This window comes from Carassius carassius, chromosome 38, assembly GCF_963082965.1.
Source record: "Carassius carassius chromosome 38, fCarCar2.1, whole genome shotgun sequence".
NCBI classification, from domain to species: Eukaryota; Metazoa; Chordata; class Actinopteri; order Cypriniformes; family Cyprinidae; genus Carassius; species Carassius carassius.
Genome location: NC_081792.1, coordinates 29,539,223 through 29,557,236, shown reverse-complemented (window position 1 = coordinate 29,557,236; position 18,014 = coordinate 29,539,223). Strand labels below are relative to the sequence as shown.

General features: G+C 44.6%; 1 protein-coding gene across 3 annotated transcripts in view; it reads left to right on the top strand.

Moving 5' to 3' along the window:
- LOC132119759 (lysyl oxidase homolog 4-like) overlaps positions 1-18,014 on the top strand; it is a 174,054-nt gene that overhangs the window by 6,554 nt on the left and 149,486 nt on the right. Inside the window, exons 2-13 of one of the 3 annotated variants that reach the window (XM_059529992.1) lie at positions 1,369-1,916; positions 2,775-2,989; positions 6,364-6,402; positions 6,480-6,690; positions 6,765-6,945; positions 7,843-7,997; positions 9,416-9,583; positions 10,554-10,716; positions 15,379-15,622; positions 15,703-15,818; positions 16,869-17,005; positions 17,896-18,007. In XM_059529992.1, the coding sequence (XP_059385975.1) occupies positions 1,369-1,916; positions 2,775-2,989; positions 6,364-6,402; positions 6,480-6,690; positions 6,765-6,945; positions 7,843-7,997; positions 9,416-9,583; positions 10,554-10,716; positions 15,379-15,622; positions 15,703-15,818; positions 16,869-17,005; positions 17,896-18,007 (2,289 nt within the window). Of the gene's footprint in view, positions 1-1,368; positions 1,917-2,774; positions 2,990-6,363; positions 6,403-6,479; positions 6,691-6,764; positions 6,946-7,842; positions 7,998-9,415; positions 9,584-10,553; positions 10,717-14,790; positions 15,301-15,356; positions 15,623-15,702; positions 15,819-16,868; positions 17,006-17,895; positions 18,008-18,014 lie in introns of those variants that run through there. The other 2 variants (XM_059529993.1, XM_059529994.1) reach the window with 2 other exon arrangements.

The following is an 18,014-nucleotide window of genomic DNA, read 5'->3' as shown; positions in this document are numbered from 1 at the left end:
TTTTTATCTAAATTTTGAGTTTATATCTAACAACTGCAAATAATTCTGAGATGTAAACGCACAATTCCGACTTTTTTTCAGAATTTCGAGTTTATATCTAACAATTGCGAGTTATTAATTTCTATTTATTAATTCTGAGATGTAAACGCACAATTCCGACTTTTTTCTCAGAATTTCAACTTTATATCTAACAATTGCGAGTTATTAATTTCTATTTATTAATTCTGAGATGTAAACGCACAATTCCGACTTTTTTCTCAGAATTTCAAGTTTATATCTAACAATTGCGAGTTATTAATTTCTATTTATTAATTCTGAGATGAAAACGTACAATTCCGACTTTTTTCTCAGAATTTCAAGTTTATATCTAACAATTGCGAGTTCTTAATTTCTATTTATTAATTCTGAGATGTAAACGCACAATTCCGACTTTTTCTCAGAATTTCGAGTTTATATCTAACAATTGCAAGTTATTAATTCCAAGTTATTATTTCTGAGATTAAGATACACAATTCTGACTTTTTATCTAAATTTTGAGTTTATATCTAACAACTGCAAATAATTCTGAGATGTAAACGCACAATTCAGACATTTTCTCAAAATTTCGAGTTTATATCTAACAATTGTGAGTTAATAATTTCTATTTATTAATTCTGAGACGTAAACGCACAATTCTGACTTTTTTCTCAGAATTTCGAGTTTATATCTAACAATTGCGATTAATTAATTCCAAGTTATTAATTCTGAGATTAAGACGCACAATTCTGAACTTTTTCTCAGAATTTCGAGTTTATATCTATCAACTGCAATTAATTAATTCTCAGATATTAATACTGAGATGTAAACGCACAATTCTGACTTTTTTCTCAGAATTTCGAGTTTATATCTAACAATTGCGATCAATTAATTTCGAGTTATTAATTCTGAGATGCAGAAATCTGACTATTTCTCAGAATCTCAAATTTATGTCTAACAATTGCGAGTTACTTGCGAAGTGTTAATCAGAATCCTGAGGCAAAAAAGTGAAAATTTACATCTTACAATTGATCATTTGTAGTTGTTAGATAAAAACATAAAAGTACCCTTTTCATATATTTATTCCATGGCAGAAATCCATATTTTATAAAGCACTTGAGAGAGTTTTTCCTCTTAATCTGGCGTATTTAATCACTGTTATTGATCAACCGCCTTCATACAGACACACTTTTACCATCCCATTAGTTCATCATGTCAATGTTTTCACCCAGAAATTCATTCTGCAAGTCAAGAAGGTTATTAATGTCTCATGTTGACGGTCAGCTCATGTTGTCCCATCACACTCTTCTCTCAGTGCTCGAGTAGAAATGAGTCGGTTCTCCGTGTGTTCAGGTCAGATCTGGATGGATAACGTCTGGTGTTCGGGCAGTGAGAGCTCTCTGTCCGAGTGCCGGTCGAACGGCTGGGGCGTGAGCGACTGCACTCACGCTGAAGATCTGGGGGTCATCTGCAGTCCAGATCCACCCACCCAGGGTCACGTCCCCCGTTACCCAGAACCCCCTTCACCTCGGATCTCTAACCTGGTCTCGAACACTCCTCTGCGTGGGCATGAGATCGGTCTCCACCGCGGGGCCCGGGGCCCGTCCTCACCTCACCTCAACGGCCATCGCATCCATCTGCGCAGGAACGGGTTCGAGAGCGCCGTCACCCCGCGGGGACACCGGATCCCAGACTTCCTGCGCAGTAGAGCCTCCTACAGAAGAGCACAGGAAGTGACGCCCGCTCAGCCCACCAGAAGCCCTGAAAGACCAGCGCCAGCACCAGAGCCGGTTTACAGTCCTGAACCAGCACCAGAGCCGATTTACAGTCCTGAGCCGGTCTATCCCCGTGTGGAGCACAGCAACAGGATGGATCTGGACTTCACTGACATGGACGAGCAGGTCAGAGCCTCTAATATCCAACAAAGAATCAGAATCAGAATGAGCTTTATTGCCAGGTATGTTCACACATACGAGGAATTTGTTTTCCTGACAGAAGCTCTGCAGTGCAACATAACAGCGACAGAATAAAAAACACAATAAGGAATAAAAAATACAAAAAAATACAAATAGGTGGGTAAGGATTGACAATATACAAATTGACAATGTAAGGCAGGTATATTACAATGAGCATTTATGTATGTACATGTATATAATGTGGAAAAAATTTAAGTGTACACTATGTGTGTTGGATAAAAAGTGTAGTGTATATAAATATAAATAGTGTAGTGTGTCCCACAGTTATTATCAGCTGTTCATAAGATGGATTGCCTGAGGGAAGAATCTGTTCCTGTGTCTGGTCGTTCTGGTGCTCAGTGCTCTGTAGCGTCGACCAGATGGCAACAGTTCAAAGAGGGAGTGTGCTGGATGTGAGGGGTCCAGAGTGATTTTAACAGCCCTTTTGCTCACTCTAGATAAGTACAGTTCTTGAATAGATGGGAGGGTTGTACCGATAATTCGCTCAGCAGTCCGGACTACCCTCTGTAGTCTTCTGAGGTCAGATTTAGAAGCTGAGCTGAACCAGACAGTTACTGAAGTGCAGAGGATGGATTCGATGATGATGGAGTAGAACTGTTTCAGCAGATCCTGTGGCAGGTTTAACTTCCTCAGCTGGCGAAGGAAGTACAACCTCTGCTGGGCCTTTTTCACAATGGAGTCAATGTCTTCAGTGTCACATGATCTTCAGAAATATTTATCTATATATACAGCATTTGATCTGTCAGGCTTCGGAGGGTTAATGTTTGTCCTTGTCTCTCTCAGCCGTCTGGGTCGCTCCAGCTGGATGAGGTGCGTCTCCGACCCGTCCTGACCACCACTCAGAGCGCTGCCATGGTAACAGAGGGTGTGCTGGAGGTGAGGCATGCTGGGAAATGGAGGCAGGTGTGTAGTCTGGGCTGGGATCTGAGCGGCAGTCGTGTGGTGTGTGGCATGCTGGGATTCCCATCCGCGGAGCAGCATGACACACGCGTGTACCGGTGAGTGTGTGCATGCTTCATCAGCGTACTGAGAGCACACTTATAAAACTACTTTATGCAACCTGATTTAATATTGTGGTTATATGTGTGTATAATCTGGAATATTAAAACTTTACATGGTTTCTAGATGATCCAGTTAATAGTCATTAGTTGGTTTAAGTGAGTAACCAGCACCCATGGTGTACTAACTAGGGTTACTATAGTTAACTAAAACAAACTAAACTGAAACTTAAATTAAAAGCATGAAAATAATCTGTTAGTAAATAAATTAAAATATAAAAGAATCAGACCACTACAGAAAATGCTTATATTTGGACTTTTTCCAATTTAATACACATTTTAACAAATTATATGTGAATGAAAGTTAAAAATAAAATGTGAGAATGCCTTCCAGCACCATTTAAACCAGGGTTATTACAGTTAATAAAAAAATAAATAATAAATAATATTAATAATACATGTTTACTGAAATAACATAAAACATAAAACCTTTTACTTATTAAAAAGATTATTTGAACTAGAACTTGATGTCCTAAAATAAATCTATTTAAAAAATGAGCAGTGGTTTGTGTGTGTTCTCCTGGAAGATGTTCTTCCTCACTGAGGAAGACTCTGGCTGTAAACCAGCATCACTGTCAGATTTCAGTGTTTCGTGTCAGATTGAGCTTCATGTGTCCTCCTCTGATCACATGTACTCAGGTCTCTCAGTCTGACTGCTTACACATGTGTCACTGAATGTCCAGGAGTCTGTCCTGTGCTGCACTTCCTCTTCCTGTGAGGACGAACGCTTGTGTAACACGTTCAGAAGCCGCAGAGACTGAGAGACCACACGAGCCGTAAATAAGACAGAGACAGGCTTCCTCTGTCTTCACAGGAACCGCTGGATCTTTTTATGGAGCGACTGCCCCGTCTGGACGTCCTGCTTTCTGACCGATACTCTTTCTCCTTCATCAGCGCGCCTGTGTTTCCATCTGCTCTCACTTACACTTACACGTTTACAATTACACAAACAATGGCTAGACAAAATTATTTGCAAAGAAATTTGATTCAAAATCTGAGTTGTTTTATTTATTTTTTTATAAAGAATAACACAAAATGTGGACAGTAGAATTCAGAAAAAAAACTGTTTTAGACGTTAAAGATAGGAGAATAACGGTCATTCAGTCATCAGTTCTGAAACACTGGACCAATCAGAGGACGCTGGAGGCGGGGCTAGCGTCATGCTTACAGTAGCAGGTTTTATTTGATTTCTAGCCCTTTATTCTGTTCACTGCAGCACTGAGAGACACTTTAATAAGAAACAGCACAGCTTTAATGAGCAGTATTAATGTGGTCTGGAGTAGATTTAATAGTTCTGACCTTTAGTTCACTTTACATTAGTAGTTTTATATCAGTTTCAGAGCTGACATTAATCTGAGAAATGGATCAAATAAAAATAATCTGCTTTTGCTTTGAATTGTGTGTTTTTCTGACCCGCTGGCAGAGATGTGTGAATGTCTCAGATGTTAGATGTGCTGAGGGAGTGTGTATTGTTCTGTGAGGAGCTGTGATTTATTCCCCAGCGCTAAATGACGGGTTTGAGTCTATATTAAACTCCAGCCGCAGTGAGATTCTGTGCTTCTGCGAGTGATTTTTAATAGTTGGTTTCGTTCAGCTGTTTCAGGACTCCACCCGGTTCAGCTCGATTCGGTCTGTGTTTCCTTTAAACTCTTATTATTGTGAGAAGAAGCACTTTAGTTTGACTTTATATTCAGATTAATGTGTACTCATTTCTGGCCATGATGTTATGTTATAGATTAAATCTTATCATCAGATCTTTAGATTTAAATATAATCAGGCTTCCTAAACACAGAGACTTTTCTTCTCTAAAGAGGGACTTTGATCCCAGTTTTGTTGGTTTTGTTGAAGAAAATCCCAGTGTTTTACACAAAACAGGTTGTTAAAGTGATCAGAAAATACTTATTTTTAAATATATTTCATAGGCCTATTTTTTTTTCTTGAATCCCAAAAATATTTTTGATTGAGCTTCACTGTTTAAAACATACATTTAGCATATATTTGAAATGTGTTTTGGTCAGAAAACTGTATGTTTGAGACATCTCGGGTCATGTGACTGCTCTCAGCCAATCACAGCCCTGCACAGATCTCTGTTGATGTGGCAAATAAGTGGTTTCCTAAAGTCATGCTGCAACCAGAGCAGACCACCAGCGCTCAGACAGACGAGACGTATATATATATCTCATATATAAGTGCTCATGAATGAAGAACTCTCAACATTTCCAGAAACACCGTGTTATCATACGCTTTCTGTTAGTTTGTTGTGTTTCCATGCGACACAGAGAGCTCTTTGTGTTTCAGCAGGTGCTTGTGGGTATTTTTAACTGCTGCTTTAATTCAGTGACTCGTTAGGACGGTCATTTCAGCTCTTTTGTTTAACCTCCTCTAAATTTGGCCAAAACCCAGAAACACTCAACACTTCCACCTCCGTCCTCCTGAACTCAGAAGATTTGTGATTGGTTTTTCCATTAATATCCATTAATATGAGGAGCTAAAGCTCCAAACACATGTTAGATGGAAACATTAAGTTTGTAGCTTAATTGAAGGTGGTTGATCATAGGTTTTACTGATCTGAATGTGTTTGGCAAAGTGATTTAGATTACATTCAAGGAACACATTAACTCTATCAGTTCTTGCTTTCCCTGGTAATCAAACCCACAAGCGTGGAGTTGCAAGCGCCATCCTTTCCTCTCTAAACCACTGGAAAGTACAGGAAACATGGTTGCTGTTTTGAGTCTGGTTCGGTCCGTCTGGGTACTCAGACGCTGATGTGTTTCAGAATCTAGACCAGAATACACCAGGGCCTCGTTTCGATGTGTTTTCATGCACGTCCTTGGCTGGAGCTGAGATATACGGACGGGAAACACAAGCATGAGCGGTTTTGGCTGAGCTCTGAGAACATGGAGATCTGTGTGTGAACGTCTGCTGACCACAAACCCAGCAGAACGTCCCGGAGTTTCCATAGAGTTTATTTACCATCTGCTGCTCGCTGAGGATGCTATGTATATATACAGTCATGGTAAGCGTTATTGGCCCCTTGGTAAATATAAGCAAAGAAGGCTGTAAAAATAAATCTGCATTGTTTATCCTATTGATCTTTCGTTGAAAAAATTCACAAAAATGGTACCTTTCATTGAGGTAAAACAGTTAGGGTTAGGGATAGGTGGCTTAAAGAAAATAAATGATTTTTGTGAGTTTTTTACCAAGGGGTCCAATAATTCTGACCACAGCTGTATGCGACTGTCAATCTCCGTCGCTCATGTGAAGCCTGTTTATTTAGTCCAGTCTTATTTATCGGCTCATTTGTGTGGTTTCAGGAAACTGTGGGACTCAAAGATGGAGGATCCAGCCACAAGGTAGGGCTTCATCAGCTGTTTGTTGTCAGTGTTGGCTGTATGAAGGGACTCTGAGAGAGATGTGTGTGTGTCTGCAGGTCTGCGGTCAGTAAGAAGGCGTTCTGGGTCGAGAGGGTTCAGTGTTCGGGTTCGGAGGTGTCTCTGGCACAGTGTCGAGCGCAGCTCTCCGTCCCGCGGCACGACGTTCCCTGCTCCGGAGGGATGCACGCAGTGGTGCGCTGTGTTCCTGGTGCTCAGTTCTCCAGAAGCTCCGCCTCCAGACACCCGCATGCTCCGCCCCCTCTGAACGTGAGTGCTGCTCAGGGTCCAGCTGTGAGCCCTGGCCCCGGGGACACGGCTCATGTGTCTGTGTGTTCCTGCAGGCGGCGGTGCGTCTGAAGGCCGGTGCACGGCTGGGCGAGGGCCGGGTGGAGGTGCTCCGCGAGGGTAAGTGGGGGACCGTGTGTGACCATCTGTGGGATCTGACAGCGGCCAGCGTGGTGTGCAGAGAGCTGGGCTTCGGCTCGGCCAGAGACGCCCCACGAGGAGCGCTCATGGGTCAAGGTAATGTCACCTCACCATGCTCAAAGATTCAGAGCTGATATGAGCTCAATGTTATTTCCTCTTCCCCAGTGGCTGATGGGTGTTGAGTTTGAGTTTCTCTGCTAGTCTAAACAGAAAACATGAAACACTCAGACGGACGCCGTTCAGACGCTGCGATGGGAATGTTTAGTTCAGTCTTCATGCTCCTGTGGGAACACTCCAGTTTGGGCTGCATGGTTTTAAATCTAATTTAAATGTTTCCTTATATATGTATATTTATGTATCATTATAAGTAAATGTATTAAACAAAATAATAAATATTCCTAATTAACTCTAATTAAATCTAATAATAATAAGGATTATTATTTTAATACATTTATTATTACCATAAAATATTAAACGAATAAATTCCTAATACTAAAGTCCTGAAGGCTTACTGCAGACCATGCACATCTCAACATAAATACACCAGTCTTCCCAGCATGCTCTCCTATACCATGTGCATTTGTTCCATCGTCTCAGGTTTGGGGTTTTGCTCTATTTTCAGGGTTAATGCTCTGAATTATACGCTGTCAGTCTGTTCTTCAGTGGTGATGAGGAGAATAAGAGACACGTTTGCTGGTGACTTCATGACCCAACCGTGCACTAATTACAGGGAGACTCGTCCATACACACGCGTCTCTCCGTCCCGGTTGCTATTTCCTGCTGCTATTTCCATCTATTAAACGCTTCCATTTGGCCAATGTGTGTAATTTACTGAACCCAGCATCCACATCACACATGCACGTCTGCCCCCGTTTAACTTGCAATCAGGCCAGTTGCAGTTTTCTGCCAAACACAACGCATTAATGACATTTCTAGCAGGTAAACGGGCTTGTGGTGTCCAGACATCAGCTCGTGGAACATGTGTTTGTGCAGGTACGGGTCCGATTCACATGAACGCGGTGAAGTGTTCAGGCCAGGAGAGCTCCATCACACAGTGCCGCTTCCAGGAAGTGCCGCTGCGCTCATGCAAACACTCCCAGGATGCATCTGTCCGCTGCAACGTCCCCAACACCGGCCTGAGCGCGACGGTACGTACATAGACACTTACTGTAATCGTTAGTTTTCTTGTTCTCCCGCTCTTGAGCCATTGGCAGCCCAGGGAAGCAGATGCTAAAAAGTTGTGAAATTTGGCACACAGATAGAAGTCAGTATGAACTTTAATCATAGTAAATTTGGAGTGTCTAACTCAAACTCTCTAGCGCCACCAATGGTCCAAATATGTACTCATGTTATTCCAATAACCATAGGACTAGAAACGAAATTCTTGAAATTCTTAGCTTTTTTTTAACTCCTCTTAGACTGTTGCTCTGATCTTCTGAAACAGCAAACCAGATCATCTTCAGATCATGCTGAAAAAAGATTTCAGGAATTCAAATTGATTAGTCAAATCATTCTCGATTAACACATGGATAAATCTGATGATGAGTTTGCCGAAGTGGAGGTGAGGCTATATCTCTTCAACACTTTAATATATTCTGACCAAACTTGGTGTGTGTAATGACAACAGTGACCTGAGCACACCTGCAGAGTATCGGCACAGCGCCATCTAGTGGTCAGGAGATACATTCCCTGGATCATGCTGAGAACATTGCCATTTTGATTTACTTTGAAAACCAAATTTTTGAAAACTCCTCCTAAATTGTTCGTCTGATTTTCAAGAAAATCCAACCAGATCATCTTCAGATCATGCTGACAAAAATTTAAGGAATTCAGATTGATTCGTCAAATCATTCTTGAATAATGTGAAGCGATGCCACAGTGGGTGTGAGGCTGTATCTCTGCAATGCTTTAATATATTCAGACCAAACTTGGTTGTGTTACAACAGACATGAGCTGAGGATATCTGCACAGCATCATCTAGTGGTCAGGGGATAGATTCCTTTCCCATCCAATATCATGGTGAAATTTGGTGTACATTTGGACGATAAAAGTGTTCAAAAAAGTGTTCACTTCTGTGGTTAAAATATTTGATTCCCAAATGCAAAGATTTGAAAACGGCTCCCCAGCTTAATGATTTTAAAACTGAGCTTTTTTATCAAATTTTAACTAAATTTGATTCAGATCATGCCGACAAAGCAGCTACTGAATTTGTGGCAAACTCAACAAAGAAATTTGTGATTTTTAAATGATTTTGAAACTGTTTCTCTGTGACACTTGGTCATATTGACACCAAACTTTGACCATGTCACAGTGACCTCACACTGAATACAGCATATAAATGTTGTCACAGCGCCACCTATTGGTAAAAAAGTATCAGAAATTAAATAATATTACAAGCCATTGTCTTTGTTTTTTTTATTATTTTGCCTTACATAATTTACAAATGGCTTTGATTACTCATTTCTGCAGTGGGTCTGGTGTTCCCTGCAATGTTTAGTTCATCATTTTCTCTTCTGTTGCACTTAAATGCTGCTTGCATCCATACTTTTTGAACTGTAATGCCCAGGTGCGTCTGGCGGGGGGGCGGGAGGCGGCGGAGGGCCGGGTGGAGGTGCTGATGGAGGTGAACGGTCAGCAGCGCTGGGGCTCCGTCTGCAGTGAGAACTGGGGCATTAATGAAGCCATGGTGGCGTGTCGACAGCTCGGCTTCGGCTTCGCTTCCAGAGCCCATCAGGTACGTGACGTTAACTCTGTTCTACATCTGTATGTCACAGATCTCATGATGGAGGAACATTTATGTGAGATAATTACAATAAATTATTTAGATGACATACTTTTGCTCAGGCATTTCAGAATTATTAAAACAGTATGTGAGATGGTGTGCGATGAGATAAATTTATTCTGTAAATGTCTTTTCATGGTAGTTTCTGTGCATGTCTTGTCATTAGATTAAAAAAATGTTTTGACTCAATTGAACAAATATGTTTTTTATGTGCATTTGTAGAATTTATGCGCATCTTGGCATTTTCATCCAACGTTTTTATGTGATATCCCAAAATTTGCATAGAAATAAGTGGAAACTTAGCTAGTGCAGCATTTCTCAGGGAGATTGTTCTAATCTCTTTTCCATCACACTGAGAAGAAAACTGGCCAGCCAATAGGATTTGTGCTTTTGGTCACATGGGTTTTGTCAACAATTTATCTTAATCTTTTCTGTGACCAGTGGGTGTCAGAAATGTAATTTATTTGTGTGTTCAAGTAACGCTTGTTTATCAGCACAAACTCTCTCGGCTCGACTGTTATTGTGCTGAAGCAGCTTGAAGAGACTCTTATGAGTGACAGCTGAACAATCACTCACTATATTCTCACTCTTAGCAGTAATGGTGAGCTGAATCACTGTTTACACCCGTGAAACTTTAGTTTTCAAGGCTGTTGTTTCCCATGCAGAGGTAATTACAGCCCTGCACAGATTCAGGGAAAGAGCAGGAAACCCAGAGAGAAAACAAACCCAAAATAGAGTTGCTGGACCAGAGCACATTTGCACTCTTATAAAAGCCTGTTTAAAAGCGGCTCTCGCTAAATAGACGGTGGAGAGGAGCGTGGAAAGTATTTGATAATGTGCATGAATTAGCTGTAATAGCGGGCGTTATTAGACTTTGGGTGGATTCCTGCAGCCTCAGTCACACGTTCGGTCCGTCCCGCAGGAGACCTGGTTCTGGCCCAGCAGCTCCGGGTCCGAGGACGTGCTTCTGAGCGGAACACACTGCATCGGCACTGAGATCTCCATCCAGCAGTGCCACAGGAACGGACAGGTGTACTGCCCAAGAGGGGGCGGAGCCAGAGCCGCCGGAGTCACCTGTGCAGATGGTATGAGCACACATTAACACACACACACATATCAGGACTTGAAGGGGAATTAATGTAAGTAGTTCAGAAGGGGTTCATCTGACTAAAAGGTATTGGTTTAACATAATATTTTGATTAAAGTGATTTACCGTGGTGTGTTGGACATTGCAGCTCTTAAATCTGTGTGTATTTGATGAGTGTGTTTATCAGGGGTTAACGTCTGGGGCTGGGGCAATGGGTTCCTATCTTTAATATCTGAAATGATACTGTGGCAAAGTTATTGCTTTCCTTATTCAAACTGATTTTTTCTTCATGTATATATGGTTGACCTGAAGAATGAAAGCTGTATCATACACTTGGAAAATTATGAGCTATGGGTGTGCAATACATTTAGCTCACGAGATGAGACAAAATACAGATACTTGGTTCACTAGAACAAGACAATATTGTAATACTATTTTCAAGAAATTTTCAATGACAAAATATTTGTCTTTTATGGGTTAATATGATGCTGCTAAAATTGTGTGCTGTGATTGGCTAGGTATCCAGTGCGTTGTGATTGGCTGAAAACCTCAAGTGTGTGATGGAAATGTTATGCCCCTTAACATACTGTGATGCCCTGTCCGGCCAGAGCGATGAGACATAAACATAAATCCCATTATAAACGTGATATAAACATTATTTCTAGTCGTGTCCTCTTCTGGAAGGCCAAACAAAAGTAGTTTCGCTTTCTCAATGAAACAGTGTCACACACTGTGGCCTTGAGTGAGCGGAGACCAGAGGCCTAGAGTGAGCCGTTGCCTAGAGTGAGTCGGAGGCCTAGAGTGAGTCGGAGGCCTAGAGTGAGCGGAGGCCTAGAGTGAGCAGAGGCCTAGAGTGAACCGTTGCCTAGAGTGAGCCGTTGCCTAGAGTGAGCGGAGGCCTAGAGTGAGCGGAGGCCTAGAGTGAGTCGGAGGCCTAGAGTGAGCCGTTGCCTAGAGTGAGTCGGAGGCCTAGAGTGAGCGGAGGCCTAGAGTGAGCGGAGGCCTAGAGTGAGTCGGAGGCCTAGAGTGAGCCGTTGCCTAGAGTGAGCCGTTGCCTAGAGTGAGCGGAGGCCTAGAGTGAGCGGAGGCCTAGAGTGAGTCCGAGGCCTAGAGTGAGCCGTTGCCTAGAGTGAGCGGAGGCCTAGAGTGAGTCGGAGGCCTAGAGTGTGTCGTTGCCTAGAGTGAGCGGAGGCCTAGAGTGAGTCGGAGGCCTAGAGTGAGCGGAGGCCTAGAGTGAGTCGTTGCCTAGAGTGAGCCGTTGCCTAGAGTGAGCGGAGGCCTAGAGTGAGCGGAGGCCTAGAGTGAGCCGTTGCCTAGAGTGAGCGGAGGCCTAGAGTGAGCGGAGGCCTAGAGTGAGTCGGAGGCCTAGAGTGAACGGAGGCCTAGAGTGAGTCGGAGGCCTAGAGTGAGTCGGAGGCCTAGAGTGAGCGGAGGCCTAGAGTGAGTCGGAGGCCTAGAGTGAGTCGGAGGCCTAGAGTGAGCCGTTGCCTAGAGTGAGCCGTTGCCTAGAGTGAGCCGTTGCCTAGAGTGAGCGGAGGCCTAGAGTGAGCGGAGGCCTAGAGTGAGCGGAGGCCTAGAGTGAGCGGAGGCCTAGAGTGAGTCGGAGGCCTAGAGTGAACGGAGGCCTAGAGTGAGTCGGAGGCCTAGAGTGAGCGGAGGCCTAGAGTGAGCAGAGGCCTAGAGTGAGCAGAGGCCTAGAGTGAGCCGTTGCCTAGAGTGAGCGGAGGCCTAGAGTAAGTCAGAGGCCTAGAGTGAGCCGTTGCCTAGAGTGAGCGGAGGCCTAGAGTGAGTCGGAGGCCTAGAGTGAGTCGGAGGCCTAGAGTGAGCGGAGGCCTAGAGTGAGTGGAGGCCTAGAGTGAGAGGAGGCCTAGAGTGAGCCGTTGCCTAGAGTGAGCGGAGGCCTAGAGTGAGCGGAGGCCTAGAGTGAGTCGGAGGCCTAGAGTGAGCCGTTGCCTAGAGTGAGCCGTTGCCTAGCGTGAGCGGAGGCCTAGAGTGAGCGGAGGCCTAGAGTGAGCCGTTGCCTAGAGTGAGCGGAGGCCTAGAGTGAGCCGTTGCCTAGAGTGAGCGGAGGCCTAGAGTGAGCCGTTGCCTAGAGTGAGCCGTTGCCTAGAGTGAGCGGAGGCCTAGAGTGAGTCGGAGGCCTAGAGTGAGCCGTTGCCTAGAGTGAGCCGTTGCCTAGAGTGAGCGGAGGCCTAGAGTGAGCGGAGGCCTAGAGTGAGCCGTTGCCTAGAGTGAGCCGTTGCCTAGAGTGAGCGGAGGCCTAGAGTGAGCCGTTGCCTAGAGTGAGCCGTTGCCTAGAGTGAGCGGAGGCCTAGAGTGAGCCGTTGCCTAGAGTGAGCGGAGGCCTAGAGTGAGCCGTTGCCTAGAGTGAACGGAGGCCTAGAGTGAGCCGTTGCCTAGAGTGAACGGAGGCCTAGAGTGAGTCGGAGGCCTAGAGTGAGCGGAGGCCTAGAGTGAGCAGAGGCCTAGAGTGAGCAGAGGCCTAGAGTGAGCCGTTGCCTAGAGTGAGCGGAGGCCTAGAGTAAGTCAGAGGCCTAGAGTGAGCCGTTGCCTAGAGTGAGTCGGAGGCCTAGAGTGAGTCGGAGGCCTAGAGTGAGTCGGAGGCCTAGAGTGAGCGGAGGCCTAGAGTGAGTGGAGGCCTAGAGTGAGAGGAGGCCTAGAGTGAGCCGTTGCCTAGAGTGAGCGGAGGCCTAGAGTGAGCGGAGGCCTAGAGTGAGTCGGAGGCCTAGAGTGAGCCGTTGCCTAGAGTGAGCCGTTGCCTAGCGTGAGCGGAGGCCTAGAGTGAGCGGAGGCCTAGAGTGAGCCGTTGCCTAGAGTGAGGGGAGGCCTAGAGTGAGCCGTTGCCTAGAGTGAGCGGAGGCCTAGAGTGAGCCGTTGCCTAGAGTGAGCCGTTGCCTAGAGTGAGCGGAGGCCTAGAGTGAGTCGGAGGCCTAGAGTGAGCCGTTGCCTAGAGTGAGCCGTTGCCTAGAGTGAGCGGAGGCCTAGAGTGAGCGGAGGCCTAGAGTGAGCCGTTGCCTAGAGTGAGCCGTTGCCTAGAGTGAGCGGAGGCCTAGAGTGAGCCGTTGCCTAGAGTGAGCCGTTGCCTAGAGTGAGCGGAGGCCTAGAGTGAGCCGTTGCCTAGAGTGAGCGGAGGCCTAGAGTGAGCGGAGGCCTAGAGTGAGCGGAGGCCTAGAGTGAGCCGTTGCCTAGAGTGAGTCGGAGGCCTAGAGTGAGCGGAGGCCTAGAGTGAGCGGAGGCCTAGAGTGAGCCATTGCCTAGAGTGAATCGGAGGCCTAGAGTGAATCGGAGGCCTAGAGTGAGCGGAGGCCTAGAGTGAGCGGAGGCCTAGAGTGAGCGGAGGCCTAGAGTGAGCCGTTGCCTAGAGTGAGCGGAGGCCTAGAGTGAGCGGAGGCCTAGAGTGAGTCGGAGGCCTAGAGTGAGTCGGAGGCCTAGAGTGAGTCGGAGGCCTAGAGTGAGAGGAGGCCTAGAGTGAGCCGTTGCCTAGAGTGAGCGGAGGCCTAGAGTGAGCGGAGGCCTAGAGTGAGCGGAGGCCTAGAGTGAGTCGGAGGCCTAGAGTGAGCCGTTGCCTAGAGTGAGCCGTTGCCTAGAGTGAGCGGAGGCCTAGAGTGAGCAGAGGCCTAGAGTGAGCCGTTGCCTAGAGTGAGCCGTTGCCTAGAGTGAGCGGAGGCCTAGAGTGAGCCGTTGCCTAGAGTGAGCCGTTGCCTAGAGTGAGCGGAGGCCTAGAGTGAGTCGGAGGCCTAGAGTGAGCCGTTGCCTAGAGTGAGCCGTTGCCTAGAGTGAGCGGAGGCCTAGAGTGAGCGGAGGCCTAGAGTGAGCGGAGGCCTAGAGTGAGTCGTTGCCTAGAGTGAGCCGTTGCCTAGAGTGAGCGGAGTCCTAGAGTGAGCCGTTGCCTAGAGTGAGCCGTTGCCTAGAGTGAGCCGTTGCCTAGAGTGAGCGGAGGCCTAGAGTGAGCCGTTGCCTAGAGTGAGCCGTTGCCTAGAGTGAGCCGTTGCCTAGAGTGAGCGGAGGCCTAGAGTGAGCCGTTGCCTAGAGTGAGCCGTTGCCTAGAGTGAGCCGTTGCCTAGAGTGAGCGGAGGCCTAGAGTGAGCGGAGGCCTAGAGTGAGCGGAGGCCTAGAGTGAGCCGTTGCCTAGAGTGAGCGGAGGCCTAGAGTGAGCCTTTGCCTAGAGTGAGGCTTTTCACATCCACGGTGAAAGCCGATCCGGCGATCCACAGTCCAAAGTTGATGTATTTCCTCAGTGACCAGCACAGATCAGCTCCAGGCATGACAAAGCGGATATCATCCTCTTTTGGAAAGGCCAAGCAAAGTAGTTTCGCTTTCACAACCAAATACACAGCGTCTATACGACATGGCGGCAGCGGCAACAACAATACTACAACGAGAATAAAAGTTACGCCTTCTTCCTTTGCGTGAACATCTAGGTGGCGTTATGCAAGTCTTCCCACATTGTGACGTAGACATGTGGGGGCATGTTAGAACAAGGTGTTTTAGGGGGTGTGGATAAGTCTTTTTATAAAGAATATCTCTTTGGAATTGAGACTTAAGTCTTTGGAAGAGCTTTGTGTTGTGTGTGTGTGTGTGTGTGTGTGTGTGTGTGTGTGTGTGTATGTGATGAGTGTGTTGTGTGTGTATGTGAAGAGTGTGTTATGTGTGTCCTCAGCGGCTCCGGATCTAGTGATTGACGCGCAGCTGGTGCAGGAGTCTGCGTATCTGGAGGACCGTCCACTGCACCTGCTGACCTGCGCTCACGAGGAGAACTGTCTGTCGTCCTCCGCCGCACGCATGACCTGGCCCTACGGTCACCGCCGCCTGCTGCGCTTCTCCTCACGCATCATGAACCTCGGACGGGCCGACTTCAGACCACGAGCCTCACGGGAGTCCTGGACCTGGCACCAGTGTCACCGGTGAGTGAGTCATGTGATGCTTCACGGGCCAATCAGAGCCCAGGACTGTGTCACGTGATCACGCTCCTCCTCTCTTACAGACACTACCACAGCATCGAGGTCTTCACACACTATGACCTCCTGACCCTGAACGGCACAAAGGTGGCGGAGGGTCACAAGGCCAGCTTCTGTCTGGAGGACACGTACTGCCCTGAAGGTGAAGCTCTTTACTTCCTGCTTGAGATCAATTCCAATCAGACATAATAAGCTTTAAAATAAGACCAAACTGATTGAAATCAAGGTATTTCTTATTTGAATTCACTCCTCAGCAGCTGTTTTTGTTTCTGAAGTCCAAATAATTCAGGAAGACTTGTTTTAAAAGTGACTTATAGACTTTGGAAAGTCCGTGAGCATTTTAATGATGAATAGACATACATCTGAGTAGTTAAACAGAAACTGAGTAAAACTGTTCCTGTAAAGCTGGATGTGGATTTACTGCTAAAACAACCTCTCGGGTCCTCAAACTTAATTATTCTAATTTTATTGATTTTAATTGTTAATTATTAACAAAAAAGATGAAGAAAGAGTTTTATGTATCAGGCCAAAAACATACTTGAGTGAAAGTATTGAGTATAGAAGTAACCTCAAAATTAATTGGATTAATCAGCATATTGTGTAATTAATTTTATTACAAGTTAATTTATTGACAGCCCTAATTATTATTCTGAGTAATATTTATTTACTTTACCAGAGAATGGATTAATGCTACTGCCATTATATTAAAGACATTTACAAAGTGTTAAAAAATTTATAATGTCCTTTAATTGTTCTCTAAATGAGAGAAAGAAAAAAAAACGAATATATATATTTTATTGATTAAATGTTTATTAATTGTTTATCACATTAAATGTCTGAATCTTGACATTAATCGTGAGAGGTCTGGTTGTGTTGTTATCCTCAGTGCAGTGAAGTGGACAGGTCATCTAATGAATCTGATGTTGATCACTTCAGCTCATTAACAGCTTTATACATCATATTTGTATAGTTTATCTCTTTATGGATTTTCTCAATAGTATTTTTACTTTCAGAACCATATTGTTGTTCAGCTAGAGAAATAACGGCGAAAACTAATCGAATGATTGTGAAAATTCAAACCCCACAGAATAATTCTACACTACAGTGATCATGTAAAAACTCTATTTCTATTGGTCCTGCTGATGAAAGTGAGAGTTTAATGATGTCATCTGTATGGTCTCCACGGTAACAGGCCTGACTAAACGCTACGCCTGCTATAACATGGGCGATCAGGGCATCACTGTGGGCTGCTGGGATACGTACCGCCATGACATCGACTGCCAGTGGGTGGACATTACTGACATCCGGCCCGGAGACTACATCTTCCAGGTCAGAGGTCACGCTGAGCCTCCTCTAACCCTGAGAAATATTTCATTTCAATGAGATGCATGTACTGTATTATAGTTCTGTAAAGGTTTTTATTTTGTACTTTTTGAGCGCAGACCTGACAGAAACTATGTTAAGACTCGAGCTTAGTGTCTTTAAAGACACACAAGAAGAAAAACATTTAAAGAGTAGCGAAAAGAAGGAGTTCTTGGGATCATTAGACTCCGTCTGACCTTCAGAGTTCACTCCAGTATTCAGTCTGAGATCCACTCTCAGCAAACAGGAAATAGATCACGGTCACTCCAGATCACTCTCATGCAGAAGAGAAATTCAGAGAGAGTTTCTGCTCAGGAAGGATCTGATTAACATGAATAATCCTCACCCTCATATTCATAGAGATATTATGGGATATATGACTGATGTTTAGATTATAAACATAAGTGGCTTTATTTAATTCATGTGATTATTTAAGTGTGTTTACATTTTACACCTTCACCAGAGAGGCCAAGAAAACCTTTTAATACAAGAAACCAAAATCAGACTATATTAATATAAACTATATCAGTTACAAAAAAAAATGATTTTGAAATGTTTATTTTTTCATCCGATTCGTTTATATTTAAAAAATAAATAAAACTTTTAATAAATTAAAAAGTTCTGTAAATTTGATTAAAAAAAGTAAAAATAAAAAAATATAATATTTTAATATTAATATACTCTAACAATCATATTTTATAATGTTTACTTAATTATGAAAAAAATCATATATTTTAATAAAATATTGTTGGATCTAATGCAACATTCACTTTTCAATCAAGATGAGAATCAAAACCTGAATCTGATCTGATGAAGCTCAGTCCTGGGTGTGTGTGTGTGTGTGTGTGTGTGTGAAGGTGGAGGTCAATCCGTCGCTGGATATGGCCGAGTCTGACTTCCAGAATAATGTGATGCGCTGCCGCTGCCGCTACGACGGAGGACGAGTGTTTATGTACAGCTGCCACACCGGTGAGAC